At 55.5% G+C, this 13,866-nt stretch overlaps 4 protein-coding genes across 4 annotated transcripts; 2 read left to right on the top strand and 2 right to left on the bottom strand.

Annotated features, from left to right (window-relative positions):
• Window positions 1-140: 140 nt before the first annotated feature.
• Window positions 141-2,060, top strand: IE81DRAFT_66435 (putative arsenite translocating ATPase). Its single transcript, XM_025517524.1, has 6 exons — window positions 141-789; window positions 950-1,197; window positions 1,281-1,388; window positions 1,459-1,597; window positions 1,678-1,760; window positions 1,851-2,060. The coding sequence occupies exons 1-6, from the start codon at window positions 468-470 to the stop codon at window positions 1,956-1,958; spliced, it is 1,008 nt and encodes a 335-aa protein (XP_025370874.1). The 5' UTR covers window positions 141-467; the 3' UTR covers window positions 1,959-2,060.
• IE81DRAFT_322122 (hypothetical protein) lies at window positions 1,850-5,846 on the bottom strand. Its single transcript, XM_025513540.1, has 3 exons — window positions 4,997-5,846; window positions 2,430-4,912; window positions 1,850-2,359 (listed from the first exon to the last, which is right to left on the bottom strand). The coding sequence occupies exons 1-3, from the start codon at window positions 5,568-5,570 to the stop codon at window positions 2,075-2,077; spliced, it is 3,342 nt and encodes a 1,113-aa protein (XP_025370873.1). The 5' UTR covers window positions 5,571-5,846; the 3' UTR covers window positions 1,850-2,074.
• Window positions 5,847-8,650: 2,804 nt separating this feature from the next.
• On the top strand, window positions 8,651-10,216 carry IE81DRAFT_288220 (glycoside hydrolase; the record flags this gene model as incomplete). The annotated part of the gene is made up of 3 exons (XM_025511753.1): window positions 8,651-9,045; window positions 9,125-9,685; window positions 9,754-10,216. The coding sequence occupies 3 exons, from the start codon at window positions 8,651-8,653 to the stop codon at window positions 10,214-10,216; spliced, it is 1,419 nt and encodes a 472-aa protein (XP_025370872.1).
• A 280-nt stretch (window positions 10,217-10,496) lies between these two features.
• On the bottom strand, window positions 10,497-11,383 carry IE81DRAFT_66404 (hypothetical protein). The gene has a single exon (XM_025517523.1). It carries the CDS (start codon window positions 11,290-11,292, stop codon window positions 10,777-10,779), a length of 516 nt encoding a protein of 171 aa, XP_025370871.1. The 5' UTR covers window positions 11,293-11,383; the 3' UTR covers window positions 10,497-10,776.
• Between the last annotated feature and the right edge of the window lie 2,483 nt (window positions 11,384-13,866).

The following is a 13,866-nucleotide window of genomic DNA, read 5'->3' as shown; positions in this document are numbered from 1 at the left end:
CCGCCATGCCAAGTGCAGGCGCTTTCCAGCATGCGTGCGTCCGTGCTCAGCCGCGGGCTGCATGGAGGAAGCTGCGGGCAGACTACCAGAGCAGAGTCCTGAGTAGTCACGAGTGTGAGTGTACCGTACTGCAGCTGTCCACTCACCACCGCAACATGCATGCAACTCTCCATAGGCAGCTCACATCACAAGCTTCCACGTTCACCTGGACGCTTCCAGAATTCATTGAGACTGACCACCTCGCCCTCCATCATCTTCATTCATCAAAGCTAATAGGATTCTGAGCTCGATCTGACTTCGACAAGACTTGGCTTGCCTATCCAAGAGCGAGCATCAAGTGCGCAATCCTCTGCAAGCCTCGACCTTACCCCACGTTGCTGCTACCAGCAAGCTCCTACCCGGTAGCCCAGTCTCTATAACTTCTCCTCCTTCAAGCTTTGCTCATTTGCAGTCGCTTTTGATTCACGATGAGCGGAGCACAGAGCATTGTGGTGGGCGAGGATGCCCTCGCGCCAACGCTTCAAAATATTCTGGATCAAAAGACGCTCAAGTGGATCTTTTGCGGTGGAAAAGGCGGAGTGGGCAAGACGACGACATCTTGCAGTCTCGCTGTGCAGCTGGCCAAAGTCAGAGAGAGCGTGCTGCTCATCTCTACCGATCCCGCACACAACTTGTCCGATGCTTTTGGTCAAAAGTTTGGCAAAGAAGCTACCAAGGTCAAGGGTTTTGAGAATTTGAGCGCCATGGAAATCGACCCTGCTAGCAGCATCCAGGAGATGATCGAGCAGTGTGAGTGGGACGTGCCGGACAGTCCAGATGGAGCTGCGCTCTCAGCCTTGGCAAGCGGTTCACTCCTGCGCCTCGGACGAGCTCGAGCAGAGCCTCCGGTGATCCGCTCATGCTTATGCTAGTGCTCACTCTGCTCTGCTGCCTCACTTTTCTCAAACAGCCGATTCGCAAGGAGGCGCGATGGGATCGATGATGCAGGATCTGGCATTTGCCATCCCAGGTGTCGATGAAGCAATGGGCTTCGCCGAAATCATGAAGCACGTGAAGGGCATGGAGTACAGCGTCATCGTCTTCGACACCGCGCCCACAGGTCACACTTTGCGATTTCTTAGCTTCCCTACCGTTCTGGAAAAGGCTCTAGCGAAGTTCTCTACCTTGGGAAGAAGTCTCGGCCCAATGTTCAACCAGGTGCGTCCATGCACTAGAGCCGCAAGGTGCTGGATGATACTTGAAATGATGCTCATGTTGCGAGACTTTCATCGTTTCTCCAGATGACCAGCATGATGGGCGGTGGTGGTGCGGATCAGCAGGACATGTTCGCCAAGCTCGAATCTATGCGCGCAGTCATCAACGAGGTCAATACGCAGTTCAAAGATCCCGTAAGTGTGACACACCCACAGGTCTTTCAATGCACGCAAGTTGATTCTTGTCGGTATGACTCTGGCGCAGGAAAAAACAACCTTCGTCTGCGTTTGCATTGCGGAGTTCTTGAGTCTGTACGAGACGGAAAGATTGGTTCAGGAATTGACGCAGTACGAGATCGACACGCACACCATCGTCTGCAATCAGCTGCTCTTTCCAAAGAAAGGTGAGAATGGCAGCAAGCGGAGCTTGCACCCCAGCGAAGCGGCAATCCTTACGCCCTGCCCTTGTCTTGCTTCTCCAAAGACTCTAATTGCGATCACTGTCGCGTGAGAAAGGCCATGCAAGAAAAGTACATTGCAGAGATGATGGACTTGTACGCAGAAGATGTGAGTATCACCGATGCTTTGACGAGCCAACGACCAGCTCTTGGACGTCTTGCGACTGATAGCCTTCAACATCTCATTCCACCTCTGCAGTTCCACATTGTCCGGTGTCCACTCTTGACAGAAGAGGTCAGAGGTGTGGACAAGATCAAAAGCTTTAGCAAATTTTTGGTGGAGCCATACCAGCCCCCTCAAGAATAAGCAGTGAACACTGCCCTGCAGCGGCCCCGCTTGTTTCGCACAGTTAAGCTTTCAATGCATTCTGTCACCAGCTTAGACACGGTCATCGTAAGCATTTCTCGAGTTGTACAGGGATCTCACAGCTGAGCGTAATTGCCAGAGGAAGGGTGAGCAGGAACTTCGCTGACCTGAACAGAGGGACCTTGCTGTGGCAACCCATGCGCCACTGACGACGCCGCGGCCACGTCAGCCGGTGTGACATTGGCAGGCGCTTCGCGAGCGCGCTTGAGCAGATCGTTGACGGCAGCTACCTGCTTGCTAAGCGCCAGACGATCCGCGTACAGCTGCTTGCGGCCAGCCTCGACAGATCGCCTCTCCTGTTCCAACAAGCCTTCGAGCTCTTCAAAGTGCGACATTTTAATCTGCAAGGATGAGGAGAGTCTAGGTCAGCACTTGATGCACGTCAGACCGACCGGGCGTTGTGCAACTCACCTCCATCTTTCTCATCTGGGCCTCGATGATCTGTCCCACTAGGCGTTGGCACTCTCTTTCCTCGTGGCTGGCCAAAATGGAAGCTTTAGCAGCCGCAGCGCCAAGAGCTATAGCAGCCGCTTTCTCGACGGCGTTGCGCGGGATAGCTTGCGAATCTTTGGCCAAATCTTCCCTATCTTCCCGAGCTTGAGCTACAGCTGACTTGGCAGCATCTGTAATCTTGATGGATACGTCTGCTGTCTTGTCGGACGAGTCCACGTCCATGGCATTGTCGGCACTCGCGCCTGCAGCAGCTGGGGCTCCTGAGTCTTCTTTACTGCGCTCGTTCTGCGTTTTAGAGGCGCCGTCTGCGCCCCTGGCACCGTCAGCGGCTTGCGAATTCTGCGACCCATCCTTTGATGCGATGCGCTTCCGCATGCCATCCGTCAGCTCGCCTAGAGCGCTTTGGGCAGCGGCTGCAGCAACAGCAGGGCTCACAGCGCTGGCCAAGAAAGCAACCACGCTCATGACGGGGTTGTCAGTCTGAGCGAAAGGAATCGCTGCGTTCTTGAGATCGCGCACGTACTGCAGAGCACCTAGGTCTGATTGTGTGGTCTCGCGCGAAGCCTTTTGGGTGGCGTCAATGCCACTTGTAGGCTTACGAGGCGCTCCTCCGTCGAGGTAGGGATCCTCGATTGGCATTTGCAAGAAGCGCGTGATGCACTGTTCTCTACTACGCGTACCGACGTGACTCGCCACCTGTGCCCAATCGTCATCATACATTTCGAGACCCTCCAGTAGTCGCAGCACCTCTGCATCGCTCCAGTCGTCTTGACTCGGTGCTCCACCTTGCTTGAATGGTGAGTCGTCGATGCGAACGAAGTCGCCGCTGTACATCGAAGACGGGAAGCGACCTTCGAGATAACAGTTTGGGCAGAGCACGTATCCGCCTGCGCCTGGCCCACGAGAAGGAGCATGCACACTGTGATAACGGGACCTCGTACACTCGGTGCCACACGTGTCGCAGGAGTACGAGCTCGCTGCGCCTGCACCAGCTTTGAGAGCAGCGTCGGCTGCAGCTGCCAGCGATGAAGCTGTCTGTCCGTCCACAGGCACAGCTGCCTTCATGGTCGTCTGATAGACATTCCGTCTTAGCTCGAGGGTGAGGTCGGGTGCGCTAGGCTGAGCCGAACTGGATGCCTGAGGTTGTTGTGCGCCGCTCTCGCCATCGGCTAGCAGTGTGCGTGCAGGACGCGGCTTGGTGCCGGGGTGAGCGTGCTGAAGGCCTCGTGGAGTATCCACCGTAATACGGAAGTGGCCCGTGAAGGGAGGGCCTAGAGTGGCAGGCCTCGTGTCCGGATCCACTTGATAGTTGATGAGGCCCCACTGCTCGAGTAGAGCGTGTACCCGCATGATGGCGCACACGTCGCCTGCCAAATTGCGTCTGCAAGCTGTAAAGGTCAGATACTCGCTGGGATTGAGCCTGTACGTGTTGACCATAAAGTCACGGTAGTCCTTGTAGATACTTGGCGTCTTGCTTCGGTTCCTGCCATTGAAGAATTCTGGCAAGCTGCGCTTCTCTATGGAGTGAATCGACCCAAAGCTGAACCAGGTCGAGTAGGATGGAATGATCACTTCTTGCGTCTGCTCTGCCAGGTACATCCGAGCCAGATTGTCTGCTTCTGCTTGTTGTGCTTGACGATCGGCTGCATCGGCGCTCGCAGCAGCTGCTGCATCAGCCGCCGAGGGAACCTCCTCAACCTCAATTAATGGTAGGGAAGCTTCGCCCATTGTGACATCGCCGTCAGCAATGCTTGTATCTCCAGCTACTTGCACCGCGGGCGATGCGCCTTGAGACCGGCCAGGTGCAGCCTCAGGCGGCAGGTTGCCAATCGCACCTCCAGGAACAGGGTTGGATTCATAATTTTTGCCAGGCGCGGGACCGCTCGCTCCAGAAACGTCAACCGCAATGGCGCCAGACGGACGAGAAGCGACGAAGAGCCTGATGCGCTTGCTGCCTGGCGCTCCAGAGCCTTCTCCCTCACCTTCCTCAGTGACCTCATCTGGCAGACTTCGCTTGCGCGGCTTCTCGCTCTTGGCGTCCGAGATGCCCGCCTCTGCGTCGCCTAAGCCGACCTCTTCAGCGCGTGCCTTGGCTTCCTCTGCATCGTCCTTCTCATAGTCCTCTTCGTTCATGAGCTCGTTGTACTTGGCACTCTCCACGAGCCACTTGGTGCCCACCGTTCGTGCAAGCTCGGGGTTCTTTGGCGCTGGCTCTGGTTCTGGGGAAGAAAAGTCTTTTGCAGGGAGCCAGGTGTCGAATGAGTCGGGCCTGTACCACACATGAATCAAGGCTACCGCCTTTCCACTTGCAAGCGTCGTCCTAGCCAGGGTGCGGAAGTATTCGGAGGGCGCGGCAGCGCTAGCCGAGGGGGAGGAAGGGATGCTTTCGGGCGAGGAGAAAAGGATATGCGTGGCTGCTGAGCGATCGCTCGTCCATTCACCTAATCGCAAGAGAGCGGAGGCGAAAGAGGCCAAGCTTGAGCATGTACTACACTACACATCCAATCTTCGAGGTCAGTACTCACAGTCTAATTGTGTAGCAAGTTTTCGGTAAGCTACGATTTCGGCTTCGGATATTTCGGTCTCCCCAAAGACTGTGTGCTTTGGCAAGTGTCCCTTGGCTCTAAGCGCAGCTCTCACTTCCACCACGATCTGCCTCAACTTCCCCTGATTTGCTGCATCATCCACATTCCACGACTCCAGCGCTTTCGAGGCTGCACTGATGAGTGCAGCTTGCAGAATGCAGCTGAGTGGAGAGTCTTCTGCAGGTGGCAGGGACATCGAGGAGAGGGAAGCCGCAGGTAGGAACAAGGTAGCTGGAATCTTAGGCGGGTGCGGAAGTGCATTGCCGTTCTCGTCGGATGCTGTAGGTCGAGGTGCATCTGGACCCAAGACTTTGTGTTGGAAGCACTGCAAGTCGAAGGCAACAAGTGCGAGATCCTTGGCTGTGAGGTCTTGTGAGGAACCGGGCAGCTTTGCAGGGTAGCCGGATCCGCTCAGCGCTGATGTGACAGGACCGACCAGCGCCGCTAACTTGGAGATCGTGGATGCATCGTTCCACAACAGCGCGTCTGGAGCGCCTGTGACGCCCAAACTCATCTTGACGCGCTGTCAAGGATGTCGGAGAGATGAATCGCCCGAGACTGGGTCACTCCCAGCTGGATGGGATGCTCAGCGTGCTGGGCAGCCAGTGCTTCGAAGACTGGAGAGAGTTTGGTACAATGGTTCTCTCGAGATTCGTGACCTGTCAATTTGAGAAGCGCAAAAGCGGTCGCGTCCGAGAGCGTTGGCGTGAGATTTGTGCCAGTAGTCGTGTGGTCACGAATGATCGATGACCTTGCTCGCTGAGATGCTCGCATCAGAAGGCTTATAATTGTGCGACAAGTCACGATGGCGTGACGCGAAGCCCCCCGCCCGCGCGCGGGCGCGCGCGTCGTCTGCATGACCTGGAGCGCGACGCGAAGGGCGCGGTCGCAGGCAAGGATGTGAGTCGAGCGTCAGTCGACTAGCTGTAGGTCTAGATAGGTGCCACGTGGCATCAACTTTGGTCTGTTGCGCGCATTCTTGATTGACGATTGCAGCAGCATTCAAGGTTCTTCGCTGTTTCGTTCTAGCGATGGCATATTCACGATTCATCGTCTGCAATTGTGGATAGGGAGACTCTCAGCGCGCACATAAAGTCGGAACGCCAGCTTTGAAACTCACGAATGGTGTGCACTATCTCGACTTGAGCTCTAGGCCACTTCCACCTTTCCGGGACTCTTGGCTTGCTTGCCAGGAGCGGTCACAATTGAATCACGTGACCTCCGTCTTCTTGAGCAACCTGGCGCTCGTCTGAGCAAGTCGACATGATCGAGATGTGTCAGACTTGTGACTGGCTCTCAATTCAAGATCCACACAGTCTTGAGTTCCAGTGATGTTTGCTTCACATATTTGCAGAACGCTGACGATGAGTCTATGCGCATATCATGAGCACACGAAACATTCTCTCAAGAAATACCGCTGAATGTCGGAGTTCATTGAGTTTAGCGCGAAGGCGGGCGCGGTCGCAAGAAGCATCGCTAAGACGCATCATCGGGCACTGAGCGCGCTCCGCTCAAGCGCCCTTCGTGGGTCTTTCATCGTGTTCTCGGTCAGGCGATGCGCTGTGCCCGTGTATGTTCGCAAAGATCATGCTCTTTGCACCTCCTTCAGTCCATGCTGAAGAAATGTTGGGAGCGCCATTTCATTCACTTGATTCTGCCCCGGCCGCACGTGTCTCTGGACGGCTCGCGTCGATAGCTACGCAGCAAGCTGCTGGCTGCTCCATGCCATGGCGCCCCACGTTCCGCTGTTTCAGCCGCCGGAAACCCCGCCGCCCTGCCAAGCCTTCTTATTTTCGCTGCGGCACTTGGCCTCCGCGTTTACTTTACTTGCGACTGCACGTTTGCATGTACTCTACTCTGACCGGCCTGACCACGAGCTGTATGCAAAGAGCACAGGAACGGCATCAGCTGGGGGCTGCTTCGTGTCCCGTCGCGCTATCAGCCACGGAAGTCCGCGCTCCGCTGCAAGAGACCTCGTTGCGTTCTGTGTGCCCGCCTCATCAGCACCATCCCGGCACCACGTACCAATTTGTAGGCCATCTGTGGGGGGCTTGGTGAGCATCAGAGCGAGACGCAGAGCTTACGTGAATCTGGCATGGCGCGGTGTCGAAGAATGTTTCTTTTCGACGTGTCCTACCCCATATTCCTCACCGACCCAAGCCAGCTGCGTGACTTCGGTCACCGGTTGTGAATCGTTGCCCATGCAGGTGTATAGGTACAGTGCGTCGATTACCCAAGACTGTTTCTCTGGCAGTGTATACCTGTCCGACCGGCGCGTCTTGAGAAGCTATATAGAGTCGACTCGAGCGCTGCAGAAGAGCAAGGCCCGCTAGCATTTCAAATGTGGGCGGAGCGCTGACCCGTCGACTTTCTATACATATCGCCTGAGCCGGTCCGCACGGTATGACTGAGCCCGGCCGTGTCTCCTCAGCTCGAGAGCTTGCGCGTGTGCGTATGCAGTCCGCGCAGTGACGCTGCAGATCGCATGAATCATGCATGGCTGCCCAAATGCTGGCACCGCAAGAGTCTCATCAATGGGTCTCCTCATCTTGCGCCAACCCGCGGCATCGTCCCAGTCTCGAACTTGGTGCACCTGGACTCACGACGGAGGGAAAGTGCGACGTGCTGGGCTGACAGCTACAGTCACAGTCACGAGTGTGCAGAATTAGCCTCCCCGCCCGCCACGGACGCCCGACGCTGCTGTTCTACAGAATTGTTGGAGCATGAAACAGATTCATACGAACATCGTGCAGCAGCACACAGACGTTGCTGTTGCTGCAGGACCCGTTCGAGGACGGCGCTCAGGTCGATGGACTGGTCAGTTGACTGGCCGGAAACTTTTGGTCAATTCAGTCGTGAGTCACGACTGCTAAAGTCGTGAGTCGCTGAAGGTGCTGAACGGACCAAAGCAGACGACTTCGCAAGTTGCTCGCGCACAGCCGGCGGATGCTCACCTTCCCCTGCGCGCAGCGCTTTTTGATCTCCAAACATTTACCGGTCAATCAATCAAAGTGCCCCTCATCCTCATCCATCCTCTCTCTCGCCCTGTAAGCGTTTATTGCGTCTATCATCATTAGGGAACCATCCTTCTCCTTCGATACCTTGAAGCTGCTCTGAGCCTTGCACGTCCACTTATATCTGGATTCACATTGATCCTCGCACATCCGCACCCTCTTCCCGTCTCAGCCGGGCTGCACGTTCCCCCAAAACATTGGCGACAGAATGGCGCGCAACTCTCGTTCTATCGACATGAACGCCTTGAGGCCTGGCACTCCCGGATCCTTCGGCACAGGTGCCCGTACTCCTCACAGTACCTTCGAATCTTACGGGCACGGCTCCGCCACCCCCACAGCCGAGGATGGCCTCATGCAACACCAGCAAATGCAAGGGAGAGGTGGCGATGGCACGTACTACTTTGACAAGGAGGGAGGTGCTGGAACAGGCGCGGGAGTAGGCGCCGCAGCGGCCTCATCTGGTCGGGCTGCCCGCGCCGGCGGCCCACTCGGCTTCATCAAGCGCCACCCCTACATCACTGGTCTTCTCGCCTTGATCGCCCTCGTCGCCATCGGTGTCGGTGCGGGTGTTGGAGGCAGCATGGCTTCCAAGAATGCAGACGGTACAAGCAACGCAGCGACAAAAGGTAGCAACTCTGGCTCCTCTTCCGGCTCTGGTTCATCCGGCAAGGGTGGAAGCAGCGGCAGCACCAATGCCAACACCACCGACCCTAACGCTCCCGTCACACCGCTGCCCAGGTGGAATTTCACAGATCCCAACCAAAAGATGATCGGCGTCAACATTGGAAATTGGCTTGTGCTGGAACGTTGGTTGGATGAGGACTGGTTCACTCAGACGGCAGGTGACAACGCCTATGACGAGTGGGACTTTTCTCAAAGCCTTGGCAACAAGGCTCTGTCCACTTTGCAAGACCACTGGAACACTTGGGTAACAGAAGCCGAAATTGACACGCTGGTCGCGGCTGGTATCAACACGTGAGCATTTAGGTCGCTTGTACAATGTTGGGCATTCCGATCTTAATGCTGACATGTGCCGTGAATGTCTACTTGGCAGATTCCGTCTCAACGTCGGACATTGGGCTTTCATCCCGGCGGCGTCAGGCGAGCCCTACCTCGCCATGTCTGGGCAAAAGGAGCAGCTCGACAAGATGCTCGGCTGGCTCTACGACCGAAAAGTCTATGCCATCATCGACCTGCACGGAATGCCAGGATCTCAGAACGGGGACCAGTCCAGCGGACACCGAGGAAACATCGGCTGGTTCACCCAAGACAACGTTGGTCGCTCTTACGACACTGTCAATGCAGTCGTGGCGTGGCTCTCAAACCACAAGTACAAGTCTGTTGTGCACTCTGTGGGCATCATCAACGAACCTCAGTCGCACAATGACGACGACAGGCTTCAAATGCTCAGGAGTTACTATGAAGGCACTTACCAGATTTTGAGCAAGGCCGGACTCACAACTTTCTTCCACCACGCTTTTGTCAACAACCAGAAGCCGCTTGACTACTGGCGCGACTTTGCCACCGGCAAGGATCCCAACCTACTTGTCTACGAGGACCACCCTTACCCCGGTTACTTCCCACTGAACAAGGATGCTAGCTCGATTGTCAACACGTGAGTTGATGTCGCGTCTGGATGGCTTTTGCGTGCTCCATCTGACCATAGCCTGAACTGCTCCATAGTATTTGCGACCTTGCGCAACAATCTGTGGGCTATCCGGTCCCAGTGTCCTACATGGAGTGGAGCGCGGTCAACGGCGTCGAACAAGATGGGTTCACCCAGTCTTACTACAACACCCAGCTCTCCGCCTTTGCCTGGTCCGCCGGTTCTACATTCTGGACCTTCAAGGCAAAGCACAGCAGCAACCCGCGAGAGGCTATTGCAAGCTATTTGATGGATGAATACAGCCTCGTGACCTTGATCGCGAACGGAATCGTGGCCAAGACGGCAAACAAGGATCAATCGCTGAGCACGATCAAGGCTCTGCCTAACCAACAATGTGGCAACATTCCAGTTGCAAGCTGGTCCAACCCCTCCAAGACGGGTGCTGGCTACAGCGGTCGTCGTCGAGACATCTCTGAAGAGGCGGTCCCGCAACAGCACCTTGTTCGTCGCATGCGGAGCAAGCGCTCCATGAGCGCCTAAAAGCCTGTCGCGAACCACGACTGCGGCTCAGCGTGGGCAAGGCAGGCTTCGCAAAGCTTTTGAAGCCTGTTGGATAGCACCTTTCCCGCCGTATACGCCAGCACTGCCCTGAGACGCATCTTTCCTTCTTCCTCTGCATTTCAGTGCTTTTCGACTTTCTGCCTCACTCGTTCGCTCCCCGCATCATTTATTCTGATAGCTCTTCTTGGCACCTGCTCCCGCATCAGGGGGACGCTGTGCTCTACGGACTCTGTCGACTTGCCATCCACATTCACTCAGTCAATCGCCCGATCTCTCTCTCTGACATCCGCCTCGCAGTCCTCCTGGTACATTAAAGTCTAGCTTCCATGGCGCTGCAATCACGACGACATCTTGTCATTGCTACGAGATTGCCCGAGCTTGTGATTCCGATCTGTGTTGCCTCTGTGCGCTTTGGACTGAGGACAATATGCGATCTCCTGTCGCCGCTTTGCTGGCATGAGTATGGGAAACCTCAAGACTGTTCTGGAAGCTTGCTGTTGTAAGCTCCGCTCAGACACAACCCGCGATGAAATGGCCATTCAGCGTCGCGATTCACCCGAGCTTGTGGCCGTGAAGGCCAAGACGGGTTCGATGCTAGAGTTACGCAGCTGGACCTCCTGACTCCTCTTGCGAACACGTGCGGAAGACCTACCAGACAAAGTCAGATGCGCTCGGTGAGCGCACATGCCGCTATAAAATTGAGGGGCAGAACATGATCGAAAGGCAATCGCGTGCTCGGGATGGGTCCATGCAGTCGTGGTGGAGATTGCCCCGAACTGGAACACAACGCCGATTGATGAGCGTGAGGCTTGCGCTCCTGGTCGATTGATGGACTCTCGCGATTGGGCTCGATGTAGGCGGCTTAGCTTGCTCCTTGCTCTCGCTCGTTCAGTCTCGAAGTGCACCTTGCACCCCTTCCCGACAGCAGCGCTATATGGTACATGCATGCATAGGAAGGCCCACAATGACGAGTAAGCATGCGATGGCGACTGCTCGATCGCAGTCCCGCTGGTCGTCATTATGCTGGTGTAGCTTTTTGGAGCTGCGCCCAACATGCTCCTCTGCAGCGAGGATCAGCAGCAAGCAAAGGGGCGCGAGGTTCGGTTCACGATTCGACGAGCGAAGTCTTTGATGCTTCTCGTCATCAGTCAATTGTGATTATGGAGCATTACAGCTTCATGATAAGCAGCAGGGACTTCGGCACTCAATCACGAATACTCAGACTCGACTTTAGGCTCATTGACTTGGCGCAGACACTATTCCTGGCAGACAGACAAGACAAAGAAAGAAGCCATACAGTATGCATGCAGCTGAAGATGGCTGCGCTTGCGTGGCTTTGTGTTCGTGATCCTGCATGCACCGCAACGAGCTCCCGATATACCTTTCCTCGATTTGAGCCGATGTGGGCATGGACGGTCGTCTCGGATATCGTCGCAGAGGCGATTGGGCGAAGAAGGAGTCATTCTGGGACAGCTAGGATCTGGGAAAATATGGGCCTTTTCCGACGTCGAAGCTGGATGCTTGCTCCATCGTCTCACTTTCACGGAACATGTTCATTGAATGGGGGGGGGGGGGGGGTGAAAGCTGCATGGTGATCGCGGAGACGAGTCCCTGAGCGGTCTTTTTGACCGCGACGATAGAGCCACGAGAGTTCGCCGTCGGAGCGGGACACGATGGCGCCAGCTGTAGAGCTACTTGTTGTTTGTAGATCCCAAGAGGTTGTAGGGACTGCCCAGCACCATCACGCGTTTCGCGCCATTGGAACTTCTCTTTGGTCTGCCCTGCTGTCGACTCGCACAGAATCGCAGATCAACATTTGGAAGAGGACGTGATGCAGAATCCTTCAATCAAGAATCTTGAATCACAGGAAGGAATCATTCCAACCAAATTCAGGACTCCATTTTGGTCAGTCAATTGAGACCCGTACATCGACGATAGGCGTGAGCCTGAACACGTCTGCGCACATTACACGCGGGACGCTTGATTCTAAACTACTTGCGTACAATACCCGGCAGCGGGACATCTTCTTTGATTGACTGCTGCATGGACCAGACGGAGCAGGATGCGCTTTCTCGTGGAGATGAGCCAGCCGTGATTCCATGCATCGCCCTAGCTGGGCCGTCGAAGACAGGTCCACGCGCGACTGTTCAAACCACTTCAAGCTCAAGGTCGATCTTGAAACCGAAACCGAACTGGACCGACCCAGCAAGATTCGTCACTCGGTCTGCGCAAATTCACAGTCGTGGCGGATCTCCGCAAGAATAATACTCACATTTTGCGCCATCACTTTTGAGTCAAATCAGACTCAATGGCTTAATCCCGGCCGCCAATTAACAGTCGGTTCCGCTGAATCTAAGGGGTTCATTCCTGAATAATCTTGAATGTCAATCGACTCGCGCGCGTGGGGAGGTTGCGTGGGTTTATTGAAATCCTTCCTTAGCGCGCAACTTTGCGCACGCGAGCCACGAAGTGGTGGTGCGGTGCAACCGCGGAATTGCTGCATGCACGCTGCTGCAGCAGAGGCTGCATGTGCGTGTGCGCGCGGGCGCTTTGACCATCGCAAGAAGAAAGGACGGGTCGGTCCTGCTGTTGTCCTTCAAGTGCGCCGTTATACGCTCGGTACCGTTAGCATGGGAGCCCGTAGACAAATTGCCGCACCGCGCGCATGGCGGTGGATGAACGAATGGACTTGCAGCACGCCACCTGCAGCGTCCAGCATGCATTCGCACGCGCGCTCGGCCTTGATCTGCATGCAAGTTGGCGTACGGTACAGCAGTTGTCGTGATCAGCACCAGAAGCGCACGCGTGCAGCAAACCTCCTGATCCAATGCACCGCTCCTATCTCTTCATTAGAGTGATTATTTCTTTCGAATCAAATCTCGAATCGTGAAAGCAGGCGTCTGGCACGGGTATGCACAAGCAGCAGGTGAGAGAGCATGGGGGCAGCATCCAACAGGAGTACAGTAGAGTAGCGGTAGCAGTGCCTGTACATATACAGTATATCGCTCCGGTGCGCGCAGCGCGTACCTGATGCTTGCGCACCTGTCAATTGGTGCTGTCGACACACAGTCAGAAGAGAGCGTCAAAGCAGTGACTGCATGCGCGAAGACGAGAAACTTCCCCACGCCTGATCACTGATGGCTTTGCTCAGATCATTGCATGGGTCATGATGAGCTAGGTGATTCACATTGTCGCTTTCCACAACCCTTCCCGAAGCATGCGGTATACACGCTTTGATCCACCAAACACCACACTTTGCTTGGCAGATTGCCCCTTTGATCACGCTTTATACGATCAACTTCAAAAGTAGATGCTTGAACACCTCCAAATACGCCAAGGTACCACCGAGCTACCGCGGCCCAGCATCCCCATCGTGGAGCAGCTCTGCTCTGCAGAATCACAATAGCGGCATACGCGTCCGCTCCTTTGCGCAGGACTCTCATCGCGCGTGCGTATAGGGGTCAGGCAGGATCATCAAGGTCGCGGCATCGGGCTATTTGCCCTCGGTATTCACAATTTTGGCGTACCGTACAGGGGTATATGAAGGGGGCCGAGGACTGCCGTCAACATCCCGAACGATTTGTGAACGCTCGACTGTAGGGCTCTGACAGGATCAGCTACGAATCTGT

Source organism: Ceraceosorus guamensis (genome assembly GCF_003144195.1).
Source record: "Ceraceosorus guamensis strain MCA 4658 unplaced genomic scaffold IE81scaffold_17, whole genome shotgun sequence".
In the NCBI taxonomy this organism is placed as follows: domain Eukaryota; kingdom Fungi; phylum Basidiomycota; class Exobasidiomycetes; order Ceraceosorales; family Ceraceosoraceae; genus Ceraceosorus; species Ceraceosorus guamensis.
Note: the sequence above shows the minus strand (reverse complement) of the source record. Positions and strands in the feature narration are given on the sequence as shown.

Excerpts from the sequence above, each read along its gene's own strand:
- IE81DRAFT_66435 (XM_025517524.1), top strand. The coding sequence starts at position 468 with ATGAGCGGAGCACAGAGCATTGTGGTGGGCGAGGATGCCCTCGCGCCA. Across the intron at positions 790-949 it reads CCAGGAGATGATCGAGCAGT|CCGATTCGCAAGGAGGCGCG; the intron begins GTGAGTGGGACG and ends TTTCTCAAACAG. Across the intron at positions 1,389-1,458 it reads ATACGCAGTTCAAAGATCCC|GAAAAAACAACCTTCGTCTG; the intron begins GTAAGTGTGACA and ends ACTCTGGCGCAG.
- IE81DRAFT_66404 (XM_025517523.1), bottom strand. The coding sequence starts at position 11,292 with ATGTTGGGCGCAGCTCCAAAAAGCTACACCAGCATAATGACGACCAGC.
- IE81DRAFT_322122 (XM_025513540.1), bottom strand. The coding sequence starts at position 5,570 with ATGAGTTTGGGCGTCACAGGCGCTCCAGACGCGCTGTTGTGGAACGAT. Across the intron at positions 4,913-4,996 it reads ACTTGCTACACAATTAGACT|GTGAATGGACGAGCGATCGC; the intron begins GTGAGTACTGAC and ends TCTTGCGATTAG. Across the intron at positions 2,360-2,429 it reads CCCAGATGAGAAAGATGGAG|ATTAAAATGTCGCACTTTGA; the intron begins GTGAGTTGCACA and ends TCATCCTTGCAG.